Genomic DNA, 12,384 nt, shown 5'->3' with positions numbered 1-12,384 from the left:
CCCCAGCCTTTGCTGCTTGTTGCAGATGGCAGCCCTTAGTTTACACTCCCACTTTGGTGGTAAAACTCAGGAGAATGGGTATGCCCACCTTTACCAAGTCAATCCCTAAGGTAGTGGAGGCGAAGTGAAGCACATCTTTCAGTCCTAACCATCTTGAAGATGTGGAGACCCCTCAGATGTGGAGACCCCTTCAATCAGGGCTAGGTTTATGCCCGCTCCCAAATGAGGTTGCATAATAGAGGGTATAGTCACCTCAGGATGGTGCCCATTGGCCCTACCTGCCACTCCCCTAAAACGCCCCTCAACCTAGTATTTAGGTTGCTCCCCCAGACCTAGAAACCAGATCTGCAATAACTTAAGAAGAAAGAAGACATCTCTGCAGAAAAACTGAAGATGATGACTTCCTTGTTCCCAGCCCTACTGGCATGTCTCCAGCTTCGGCGAACCTGGGACCTGTCTTGCATCCATCGACCTCTGAAATTCTGGGAGGACTGCTGCGTTAGAAAATCGCCCATGGACAGCAGATCTGTCCAGAAAAAACACACTCCAAGGACTCCGGCTCCAGCTTGAACTGCGATCCCTGCCTACTCTGTACCCGATGCCCACGGCCCAAGTCTGAGTGGCTTACCTGTGCAGTGAAGTCTCCCCAGCGATCCTGACCTCGTGTCCAGCGTTCGCTGACCTCTCCTGATTTCCACGGCAGCGCCTGCAGTGTGAATCCAGAGGCTCCCCCGACCTCGACCAGCTCAGGTAAGAAGACGTCAAAAGGCACCCTTGTACAGAAAGCCCTCTGGGCCTTGGTGAGCTGACCAGATGGTACCCCTATGACCTCTTACATCTCTACTTACCTCTGCTGGTTCAATGTCAACGACGTTGACACCATCAAAATCATGAACTCCGTCCACTCCGGATCTCCGTCAGACCCTTGCCCGCACCACGTCTTCAACAAAGCCAGCACAAGCATCGCACCCCACCTCTGGAAAGTCATCAACACCTCCTTCGAGACAGCAACCTTCACAGAGAGCTGGAAGCACGCCGAGATCAACGCCTTACTCAAGAAACCCAAGGCGGACCCCAAGGACCTCAAGAACGTCCGTCCCATTTCCCTGCTCCCGTTCCCGGCGAAGGTCACCGAGAAAATCGCCAACAAGCAACCGACCCTCTACCTCGAGGACAACAACATCCTGGACCCATCCCAGTCCGGCTTCCGCAGCAACCACAGCACCAAAACCTCCCACATCACCGCCACCGACGACATCAGGACCCTGACAACGGAGAAAAATCAGTCCTCATACTCCTGGACCTGTCAGCTGCCTTCAACACGGTCTGCCACCAGACACTACGAACACGCCTACACGAAGCCGGGATCCAAGAGAAGGCCCTGGACTGGACCACATCCTTCCTCTCTGGCAGAACACAGAGCGTCCGCCTCCCCCCCCCCTTCAGCTCCACTGCCACCGAGATAATCTGCGGCGTACCCCAGGGCACCTCCCTCAGCCCAACACTGTTCAACATATACATGGCACCCCTCGCCTAAGTCGCCCGCCAGCACAACCTCAACATCATCTCCTACGCCGACGACACCCAGCTGATCATCTCCCTCACCAAAGATACTCACACCGCCAAAACCAACCTCCACAAAGGAATGAAGGCCATCGCCGAATGGATGAGGAACAGCCGACTGAAGCTAAACTCGGACAAGACAGAGGTCCTCATCCTCAGCTCCACCCCCTCAGCATGGGACGACTCCTGGTGGCCGACATCGCTGGGAACAGCCCCGACACCCACGGACCACGCACGCAACCTGGGGGTCATCCTCCACTCCACCCTCTCCATGACCAAACAGGGCAACGCCGTCTCCTCATCCTGCTTCAACACCCTACGAATGCTCTGCAGAATCTTCAAGTGGATCCGCACCGAAACGAGAAGAACAGTACCACCGGCCCTCGTCTCCAGTAGGCTGGACTACGGAAATGCCCTCTACGCAGGAAAGTCGAACAAACTCCTGAAACGGCTGCAAAGCATCCAGATCGCCTCGGCACGACTGATCCTCGACATCCCCCGCCGCAGCCACATCACACCCCACCTGAGAGACCTACACTGGCTCCCCGTCAACAAGAGGATAACCTTCAAGCTCCTCATCCACGCACACAAGGCCCTCCACAACGCCGGCCCAGCATACCTCAACAAACGACTCAGCTTCTACACCCCTACCCGCAAGCTCCGCTCCGCCGACCTCGCCACAGTGCCACGCATCCAAAAAACAACCGCCAAAAACAACCGCCGGTGGCAGTTCCTTCTCCCACCTCGCTGCCAAGACCTGGCACACCCTCCCCACCAACCTACGGCAGACTCAAGACCTCCTGGCCTTCAGACGACTTCTCAAGACCTGGCTCTTCGATCAGTAGCAGCATCCCCCTCTCCCCCGTCACCCCCCTCCCCCAGTGCCTAGCGACCCTCACAGGTATGTAGCGAACTTAACAAATGTCCTGATTGATAGATTTTTTGATTGCTGTAGTGGGTCTCCCTCCTGTAACCTCTGGTGCATTGCCTGCAGCCTGTTTGCTAAAAGAAGAATCTCCATAGAAAAGCATTGGGTACCTGATGCTGGTTTTGTACCCTGTACCCGGCTGCCCCTGTGAAGCTGGGGGTGTATGTTTGGTGCTGCTTCTTGGCCCCATCTGTACTGTTCCTAACCCCCAAAGCTTGGCCCCTGCAAACGATTAACCTACCTGCAAGCAGTGTGGCTCCAGGCACCCCCAGTCACCATTGAAAAGCATTTGGACGAACTACGATTTTGACCTCTGCACCCGGCCGCTTCTGTGCCGCTGGTGGTGCAGGTTTCTTACTCACTTGACCCTTGCTGACCTTTGGTCCCGAAGACTGGAATTGTAAGTGCATTACTTAGCTGTTTAATCGCGATATTGTTATCCCTGTAGGATAACATTGAACTGTTCTGAAAAGTTTCTACGTGTTGATTTTTCAAAGTGCAAAGTATTTTTATTTATAAACGTACTTACCTTATTACGAAGATCTTGGTCTTAAAATGCGAACAAAGTATAATTTTCTAACATTGGTCTGGATCTCCTTTTTGAGTCGTGTGTCCATTTTTGGTCAATGTTGTGCAATACATGTCTTACACTCCTCTGTGTTAGGCCTAAGGCTGCTTGCCCACACTATCACTAATAGAGCACTTTGAGTTTCACGTTGAGCCCTGTACACTTTTAGGGAACACCTGGACTCTGTGCACGGTATAACCACCTAGTGGTAATACCATATACAGAGCCAGCTTCCTACACCAGTGATTAAAGCGTTTATAACAGCTACCACTTCACTCAGACATGTAAGTGAGCTTCAGGCACTAACTTACTCTAACTCCATTCTCACCCACTTGCGGCAAAACAAAGCAATGGAGTTCATGCCCATGCAGAGTATCACACAGAGGACGAGTCTTATAGCCTCATGACTCAAAAAAACTTCTAACAAAAACAACTTGCAATCATCCGAGCCCAACACTAAATGGCGAACTTATGCTAAGCATGTGATTCTACAGCACTACATGCCAAGAACAGATTCTTACAGGGTAAGTAGCATAATCCTTTCATCCACCCGAGGGTTCCCCACATTCATCAGACGGGGGGGAGGGTCCCTCCTACCCGCTAGATCCCTACGAGACCCAATTGGACCCCGAGGCTCAGGATAACTATGGCGTTGACCCACCTTGGGACACTGACCAAGACCTCTACCCCACCAAACGATGCTCTCCAGACAATGTCACCTCCTATTATGAGGTTATTAAAGGGCAGCCCCTTTCCGGAAGGGATAAAGTTGCATGAGGTCCAGGAAGATGAGAACTTCCTTTAGAAAATGGTGTCTACCACCCAGCACTCACTGTAGCTACTCCCCATGCTTAAATATAAATTGAAAATCACTCCTGAGACCTTCAATGAGCCTGTGCAGGCCAGGGTAGTCACACCGAGGGTTGATAAGAAATATAAACCCTCACCCTCCGACACACCATATTTTTATGGTCAACTTGTCCCGGACTCATTAGTGTTCCATTGGGCACACAAATGACCAGTGCACTGGCGATCGACCTCTGTCAGATAAGTAGAACAGGAAGATTGATTTGGCTGGCAAGTGGGTTGCTATCCAACCTGCGACTCACTGGTGAATTGCAAACGTCATCGGACTGTTCTGCGCGTTGGATCAGGCCTATTGGGATGAGATGGTGGTGCTCCTCAAATACCTCCAATATCAATTCCAGAAACTGAGCCATGATCTAATTTTTGAGGGGAAGGTCATCCCCAACACCACCATTCACTGTACCATAGACAAAGCTGATACTGCAGTGCGGGGCATAAATTCAAGTGTCCTTATTAGGTGCCATGCTTGGCTGTGGGCCTTTAGCTTCAAGCCGGAGTTTCAACAAGATATATCTCCAACCTACCCTTCTATGGGGAGCACCTCTTACAATCGTAGGTTTACCAGATGCTTGAGAAAATTAAAAAGGACATGGACACAGCCAAGGCGATGGGAGCTGTTCAAACCCCTCCCCCCTTGGATTCCTTTCTAGGTTCTGGAACATGGTGGGTGCTAAGGCTGCCTCCCCTGAACCATCTATCTCCTGGTAGAGGCAGCAGCAACAACAAAAGCCAACACAGGGCTTCTCCTGGGGAGGCTACAGGAGTAACAACTCCTGGGGCAGAGGAAAAGGTGGTGCGGCGAAAAGAGCTGCCCCCGCCAAACAGTGACTCTCTCTCCCTTTACACTGATCACATTACACCTGTCCGGGGAAGACTGGAGGGACAAATCAACTCCGATCTGTGGGTCCTCTCCATCATCAAGCAAACACACTCTCTCTCTAGAACACCAGCGCCTCCTTAAGGGAGAAGTAGAGGCAACCATTCACAACAGGGCAATAGAGCGTGTGCCGCCACACCAGTGCGGCAAGGAGGTGTACTCCCTGTACTTATCTCCAAGAAGGACGGGACAATCAGGTCTGTTTTCGACCTCAGGCCCCTCTACAAATACATCATGTCAGAGCACTTCCATATGGTGACTCACCAGAACAGCATCCCTCTACTATAGCATGGTGACTTCATGAACGCACTTGAGCTAGAGGACTCACATTCCGACTCACCCTACACACCGTAGGTACCTGTAGTCCGTGGTGAGTGTCCAGCATTTTCAATTCAAAGTGCTGCCCTTTGGGGCCATCCTAGTCCCTAAAGTGTTCACAAAATGTATCTGCTTATCTCAGGAGGGGTGGCATCCACGTGTATCCTTACTTGTGCTTGGGAATTTGCTCCCACAAGTTAGGACTATGAGTCATGCTGTTGAAAAAGAAATACAAATTATTTACCAGTAACTGGAATTGTATTCAATGTGCCCTGATGTTTTCATTCGCCATTCTTCACTCCTTACTCAAGTTTGGGAGTTTACTTTTACGCAAGTAGTAAACATAAGAGGTACATGGCCAGTGCTTCTTGGGAAGGCATATGTCATAGGCCACACTCATAAACAACTGTACTGTACGTTTCTGACCCATATCACATGTTCTCTGTCATTGAAAATATAACGCTGCTGAGCAAATGAACATCTGGTTCACTAATTAATTAAGGTTTTGGAAGTCACATCATATCAATATTATGAAACCTAAGAACATGATCAAAATCAATATGCTTAGCTGTAGTTCGATTGTTGGGTAATTTCCTGTCTTTGCCAACCAACAATAACAGAAATGTTCCAGAAAACGTAACTTGAAAGTGATGAGATACTTTACTGTAAAATTGTCATTTTGTGATCAGCTGTTCATCTTAAAATAGTCCGTTCTCATGCACTATATTCTTAGACATTGAGATTCAGCACCCAAAGACAATATAGAAGTTAGGGATTATTAGAGTAAAGTACGGGGTGGAAAACTACATGTGAAGTTCTCTAATGAGGGCAGGTAAAGAGACCGAATATTTTGGGGCTGTTGACGGCCCTATTGGAACTATCCAAGAAAAGTGCAAGATGTTACATGGAACATTAATAAATCTGCATTAAGCTGTAGCATTGTAATTTCGTTAAGTATTCGTGGAAACACTTCATAACAGAAAATCATTATTTTAAAATACACTTTGATAGAACAGTTTGTTGAGAAAACCACAGAAGACAATTGTAAACAATTGGAATCTTTACCAAAACTCATTTTGAAATAAATATTTGGTAGACAGTGACCCAGTCAAGATGTAAAAGAAGTAAGCGAGTAAGAAACAGGAATATTTTATTTATAAGGTAATATGCAGAATTGTGGATAAACTTTAACAGAACTGTTTTTTAGAAACCCACAGAAGATAATTTTAAACAGAGTGAACTTTAACCGTAGAAGAGGGTGTATGCACACATTTGATGATAAATGTAGGGGTCTTTTGGACATGAGAACTTTCAGCAGCAGGCTTATCTGAGAGAGAATTTATGCCACACAAACAAAATGTATTTAATAATAAATACTAGATTGTGTCAGTGTTGTAAAGAAGTTAAATAGTGGTTGTCTGTAGGTGGCATGTTCATGAAAGGCCACAAATGAATATTGTAATCTTGGATCTGAAAGAAACAGGTTAGTGTTAGATTCCTTAACTTAGAATATCCCCAGGCGCCAGACTGGATAGGGAAAGTCTTCGTCAGCACTACCCCTGCGCGTCGCTAGGCGTCGTCTGCGGTTCCACGTCCATCGTCCTCGTCGTGATCGCCGGGATGACGTCGTCGGAGTACTTAGACACCGCCCTCTCGCGCTGACGTTGGTTCTTCTTTTTTCCGCGCCAGCAATCGCAGATCCAGGAAGAACAGTACTCTTAGTCATTTTTTGACTAACTTTTTTGATCACTTTTGATCACTTCTCGAGTCGACCTTCGACTCGCGGTGCCGGTAGGGATGCCTGGGTTTAAAGCTTGCGAGGACTGTCACCTCTTGATGTCGGTGACCGACCCCCATCGTCGGTGCCTTTATTGTCTCGGGCCGACCACGATGACAAGTCGTGCCCCGACTGCCGGGCCTTGACCTCGAAGGCTAGACGGGAGCGGTCCCGTAAGCGACTCGAGCTCCGGCAGTTGGCTCCGCGCCACTCAGCGCGCCACTCAGCGCGCCACTCAGCGCCTTGATGCCTATGGGCAAAGTAGCGCTATATAAATTTTATCTCAACTCAACTCTCTCAACTCAACTCTCACTCGAGGTCCCGGTCGAGGAGGAAGTCGAGGGACTGGTCGCGGAGCCACGATCATGGCCGCTCGACGAGTCACCACCACTCGTCTGGTTCCAAGTCCTCAGGTAAGTCGAGGCACTCGAAAAAGATGTCGAAGAGGCGTCATCGCTCTTCCGACTTCCCCAGACGCTCGCGCGACGCGGCCGGGGGTGCGTGCGACACAGCCCATGCGGCTCCGCCGGAGGCGCAAGTGCCGCTTCCAGCTCCATACCCGCCGGCCCCTGGGCTGCACGTGACGCCGGAGGAGATACCGGACTTCCTCATGGCCATGAGGACTCACTTCCCTCCATCGGACCCTGTCGAGGCACCTTCGGGCCCCATGGGTCCGTCTGGGAGTCCTAGCGGGCCGGCGGTTCTGGCCCTGGCGCCGTCGGGTGCTTCGGCGCCGTCGTTGACTTCGGTCCCGATGCCGCAGGACCCTACAGGATCCGAGCCCGGATCCGGGTCGTCGCCAGTCAACCTTATAACTCCTCCGCTGGCGCCGACCCCGAGGGTGTCGCCCACGATGCCGTCCCCGGACGACGTCATCCCCAGTCCCGGTTCGGACCGGCGCCGATGGGTGCGCAGTTCACCTACGACCCGGCTCCATCATTATTCCCTGACTATCAGGAGATGGATGATGATGAGGAGGACTGGGGGTCTGAGGAGGACTAGGGGTCTGAGGACCCTCTGGCACTGCAGTGCCAGTTGAGCCAGGACTGGGCAGACAAGCTAGGGGAGGCCAGTGGTCTAGACACTTCACCCGACACTGGATTCGTCTCTCCTCCCTCCGTGGCTACGGAAGGAGGGGGCTGCTTACAGCGTGGTGTTGAACAGGGCGGTCAAGGCCTTGGTTCTTGAGCTCTCTGTTGCGGCCGTTAGGACTAACCTCCTCACTGAGGTGCTCAAGCCGCAGGCGAGCTCCTCTGAGCCTCTACTGCCATTCAACGAAGCCCTCACTGACGTTCTGCTGGGCACCTGGTCGAAGCCCTCCACAGGCCTCCCTGTGGATCGGAACATGGCCCGACGCCACCGCCCGGAGCGACCCAAGCTTCCTGTCCGTTCAACCCTCCCCCGAGAGCCTGGTGATCCAGGCCTCTACCTCCCAGACCGCATTCCCGACCGCTCCTCCGTATCGGGAATCCAAAAGGTACGATCAGTTTGAGAAGAAACTGTTCTCCTCCTTGAGTTTGGGGCTGCGGTCTGTCAACACCGCCTGCCTTTTACACCCACTCTCTGTGGGATACGGTTGCGGATGTGCTGCCACAGTGCAAGGAGGAGGCCGGGGCAAAGCTCGCCCAAGCCCTTGCGGAAAGGCGGGATGCAGCACGCTACTAAAATACGGTGTGGACTCGACATAACGGACTCGCTGGGTAGGGGGATTGCAACGACGGTGGCGGTTCGCCGCCACGCCTGGCTGAGGTCTGCCAACTTTTCGGGGGATGTCCAGACCACCCTCCTGGGCATGCCCTTTGATGGCCTTCGCCTCTTTGGCGACAAGGCGGATAGTGCGCTGGAGCGTTTCAAGGACTTGCCAACGCCAGCAAACTCCCGCTTTTCACTCCTTTCGTGTCTAAGGAAGGGGCGCCCCTACACGTCCAGCCAGCCACAGTCCGCAGACCCAGGTTCAACGCGAAAGTGGTTACCGTCGTGGCAGTTCTGGGGGACACCGGCAGGGTCAGTCCACACCCGCCCCTGCAGCATCCGCCTCTAATCCCTCCTAGTCTAGCATTTCAGGCCCATTCGTCGCCAGTGGAGGGCAGGGGCCGCCATCACCTCCCCCACTGGCGTACCATCACGTCGGACAGGTGGGTGCTGCAAATCGTCCGAAGGGGCTTCTCCCTCCCCTTCGAGGCGACCCCTCCAGCCATGCCACCGCAGTACCACCGTATGTCGGGGGATCACTTGCTGAGATGGGGCGGCACATGGGAGAGAGGGAGATTAGAGGCCTCTGGTCTCTGGCGGAGTCAACCTTCTGGAGCTGCGGGCGATCCGACTTGCACTGAAGGCATTCCTTCCCTCTGTCTGGGGAAGTGTAGTGCAGGTGTTCACAGACAACACCACCGCCATGTGGTACTGCAACAAACAGGGCAGGGTGGGGTCGTGGACTCTTTGCCAGGAGCCTCTGCGCCTCTGGCAATGGCTGGTACACCAGGGCGTCACCCTGGTGGTTCAACACCTGGCAGGTTCCCTGAACGCCAGGGCGGACAAACTCAGCCGCCGGTGGATTATGGATCACGAGTGGGGTCTAAACTCGGACGTGGCGCAGGGTCTCTTTCAGCAGTGGGGAGAGCCTTGGTTAGATCGTGCAATGTCATCAGTTCTGCGCGTTGGAATTTCCAAGGCAGCAATCGCTCTGCGACGCTTTTTGTCGCAAGTGGAGCTGCGGTCTGTTATACGCCTTTCCGCCTATACCGCTTCTGCCCAGAGTGCTGAAGAAGATCAGGCGAGACCGGGCCCAAGTCATCCTTGTGGCTCTGGACTGGGCATGAAAATACTGGTATCCCGAGCTACTCAGCATGTCAGTCGATCCCCCGATTCGTCTTCCTCTTCAGGAGCACCTTCTGTCGCAGCAGCAGGGGTCGATCCTCCACCCGAACCTGTACAGTCTCCACCTCCATGCGTGGAGATTGAGTGGCGACAGTTGAGGCCATTTGACTTGCCTCCTGAAGTCTGTGATGTGATTCTGGCAGCCAGGCGTCCCTCCACAAAGACGGTATACGCCTGCAGGTGGAACAAATTTGTGGCATGGTGCACAGCAAAGGCTGTGGATCCACTCTCTGCCCCCCTTTCAGAGGTTCTCTTCTTCCTTCTGTCACTTGCCCAGCAGGGCTCTGCTCTGGGCACTATCAAAGACTGCATCTCGGCCATTTCAGCCTTCTTAAGGCTTCCTGATCAGCTTTCTCTGTTCAAGTCCCCTGTTGTAAATAGATTCTTGAAAGGCATCACACACAGGTTCCCTCCTGTTCTCTTCGTGATACCTCAGTGGGACTTGTACCTTGTACTGACTTATCTGATGTGCGCTCCCTTTGAGCCACTTCATAACTGTCCTCTTCGTCTTCTGACTCTTAAGACTGCATTCCTGGTTGCCATCACCTCTGCCAGGAGAGTGAGTGAGCTCCAGGCTCTATCTTCAAAACCTCCTTTCCTCTCTATCCATCCGGACAAGGTTGTTCTGAGGACTCGTCCTTCTTTCCTGCCCAAGGTAGTCACAGCCTTCACAGTCCATCACCTTGCCCACCTTCTTTCCGCCTCCGCGTCCTTCGAAGGAGGAAGAAAGGCCCCACCGTCTGGACCCAAAATGTGCGCTCTCCTTCTTTCTAGATCGCACACGCCAGTTCCGGGTGGACGACCAGCTCTTTGTTGGTTACATGGACACTAAGAAGGGACGGGCGGTGCACAAGAGGACCATCTTTCGGTGGGTCGTTTTGTGCATCAAGGTTTGCTACTCCTTGGTGAAAAAGGAGCCTCCTGTGGGGCTACTTGCCCATTCCATGCGGGCCACGGCGGCTACTACTGCCCTGGGCTTCCCATTGCAACACATCTGTCAGGCAGCTGCACACGTTCGCTAAGCACTACTCCCTGGACAGCCAAGTCTGTAGAGATGACTTTTTTGGCCGTTCAGTTCTCCAGGACTTTCTGGAGTGATCTTGGTTCGCAGACCCACCACCGGGGTTGGTATTGCTGGCGTATCTATTCTAAGGTAAGGAATCTAACACTAACCTGTTTCTTTCAGATGCACAAGTTACTTATCTTCCGTAACGATATATCTGTAAGAAACAGTAGTTAGTGTTAGATTCCTTACCGCCCCACCCATCCTCCCCGTTCTGCGAACCGATATCTAGGGTTAAGGACATCCCTTTTAGGGCCCTAGTTTTATGGCACCAGTGTCGGTTTCTATCATGGCTCTGCGTTCCTGGCGCAGAAAGCTATGTACAGAACTGACGTCAGCGCGTGAGGGTGGCGTCTAAGCTGCTGCAACGTCATCCCGGCGATCACAATGCTGACGTTGGACGCGGAGCCGCAGACGACACCTAGCGACGCACAGGGGTACTGCTGACGAAGACTTTCCGGATCCAGTCTGATGCCTGGGGGTATTCTAAGGTAAGGAATCTAACACTAACCACTGTTTCTTACAGATATATCGTTACCGAAGGTAAGTAACTTGTGCTTTAATTTAGGAGCGAACACAATAAACATGATTGTAACAGTACACTAGAATGATAGATTGGAGTTAGGAGGTTCTGAAGATGTAGTCTAGTCAACATGGGAGGGCTGGGTGTTTGCCGTGTAGAAACAGAGGGACTGATAAACCAAACAGATATAGTTGAGAATTAAAAGAATGTGACCAAATTCTGTGCCAAAAACATTTTACTACAAACCATCTTAATTTACAGGTTGGTGAACCTAAAACTATAAGAGAAGAAATTGTGGAGTTTGGAGCTGTTGAAGAAGTTTGTAGTACTGATACTCAGGTGAGAATTGCAGTTATTGTTTTTCCTGAAATGCATTGATGAGCTTATGAAAGTGCATTCACATAGACATTTTGTAGTATGCAGAGTAGTGCTCCTGTAAAACTTGCCTTGGTGAATTGGCCTTAAAACATTTAAAATGGCAATAAAATCGAAATACTTAAGCACTATTCATCTACATTTAGAACAAATAGTAAGATCAATACCCAGTTTGCAATTTTCCTAATATGGTTTTGAGTGTTTCATGACTATTTACAAACGCATATAAGAGTACGTAAAAGAGTACTCCTGTAGTATTACTTCCCGCACTCTTGCTTTTGGTACTTGCCACCAATGTGTAGACCAAGAGTCTCACTTGGAAGTGGAAACTCTGTAGTTTCATTAAGTGTATTTCTTACTAATTTGTTTGTAGTGACGTAAATAAAACCGTATGGATTTGAATGTATATTTCAGTACATTTCAAAAGAGGTACTGTTCTCTCAAATCTGTATATGTAAAATGAACATGCTCATTAAGAAGTTATTGAAAGGGTATTTTCTTTAAAAAAATAAAGAAACAAACAAATTCCAACCCAGAGAGATTTTTTTATTTCCCTGTTTTCCTTCTGTTGAAAAGTCTCTTGACTTACCGATAGACTCGATAGAGCCAGTTAGAAGCCTAGTGCATACTGTATTCGTGTATGTGTTT

At 50.9% G+C, this 12,384-nt stretch overlaps 1 protein-coding gene across 4 annotated transcripts in view; it reads left to right on the top strand.

Moving 5' to 3' along the window:
• TASOR2 (transcription activation suppressor family member 2) overlaps positions 1 to 12,384 on the top strand; it is a 1,020,110-nt gene that overhangs the window by 797,764 nt on the left and 209,962 nt on the right. For all 4 annotated transcript variants that reach the window (XM_078677333.1, XM_078677324.1, XM_078677320.1 and 1 more), the window contains one exon: positions 11,623 to 11,700. In XM_078677333.1, the coding sequence (XP_078533459.1) occupies positions 11,623 to 11,700 (78 nt within the window). The remainder of the gene's footprint in view (positions 1 to 11,622; positions 11,701 to 12,384) is intronic.

This window comes from Lissotriton helveticus, chromosome 1_1 (assembly GCF_964261635.1).
Source record: "Lissotriton helveticus chromosome 1_1, aLisHel1.1, whole genome shotgun sequence".
Taxonomy (NCBI): Eukaryota; Metazoa; Chordata; class Amphibia; order Caudata; family Salamandridae; genus Lissotriton; species Lissotriton helveticus.
This window is presented reverse-complemented; position numbering and strand designations above follow the sequence as displayed.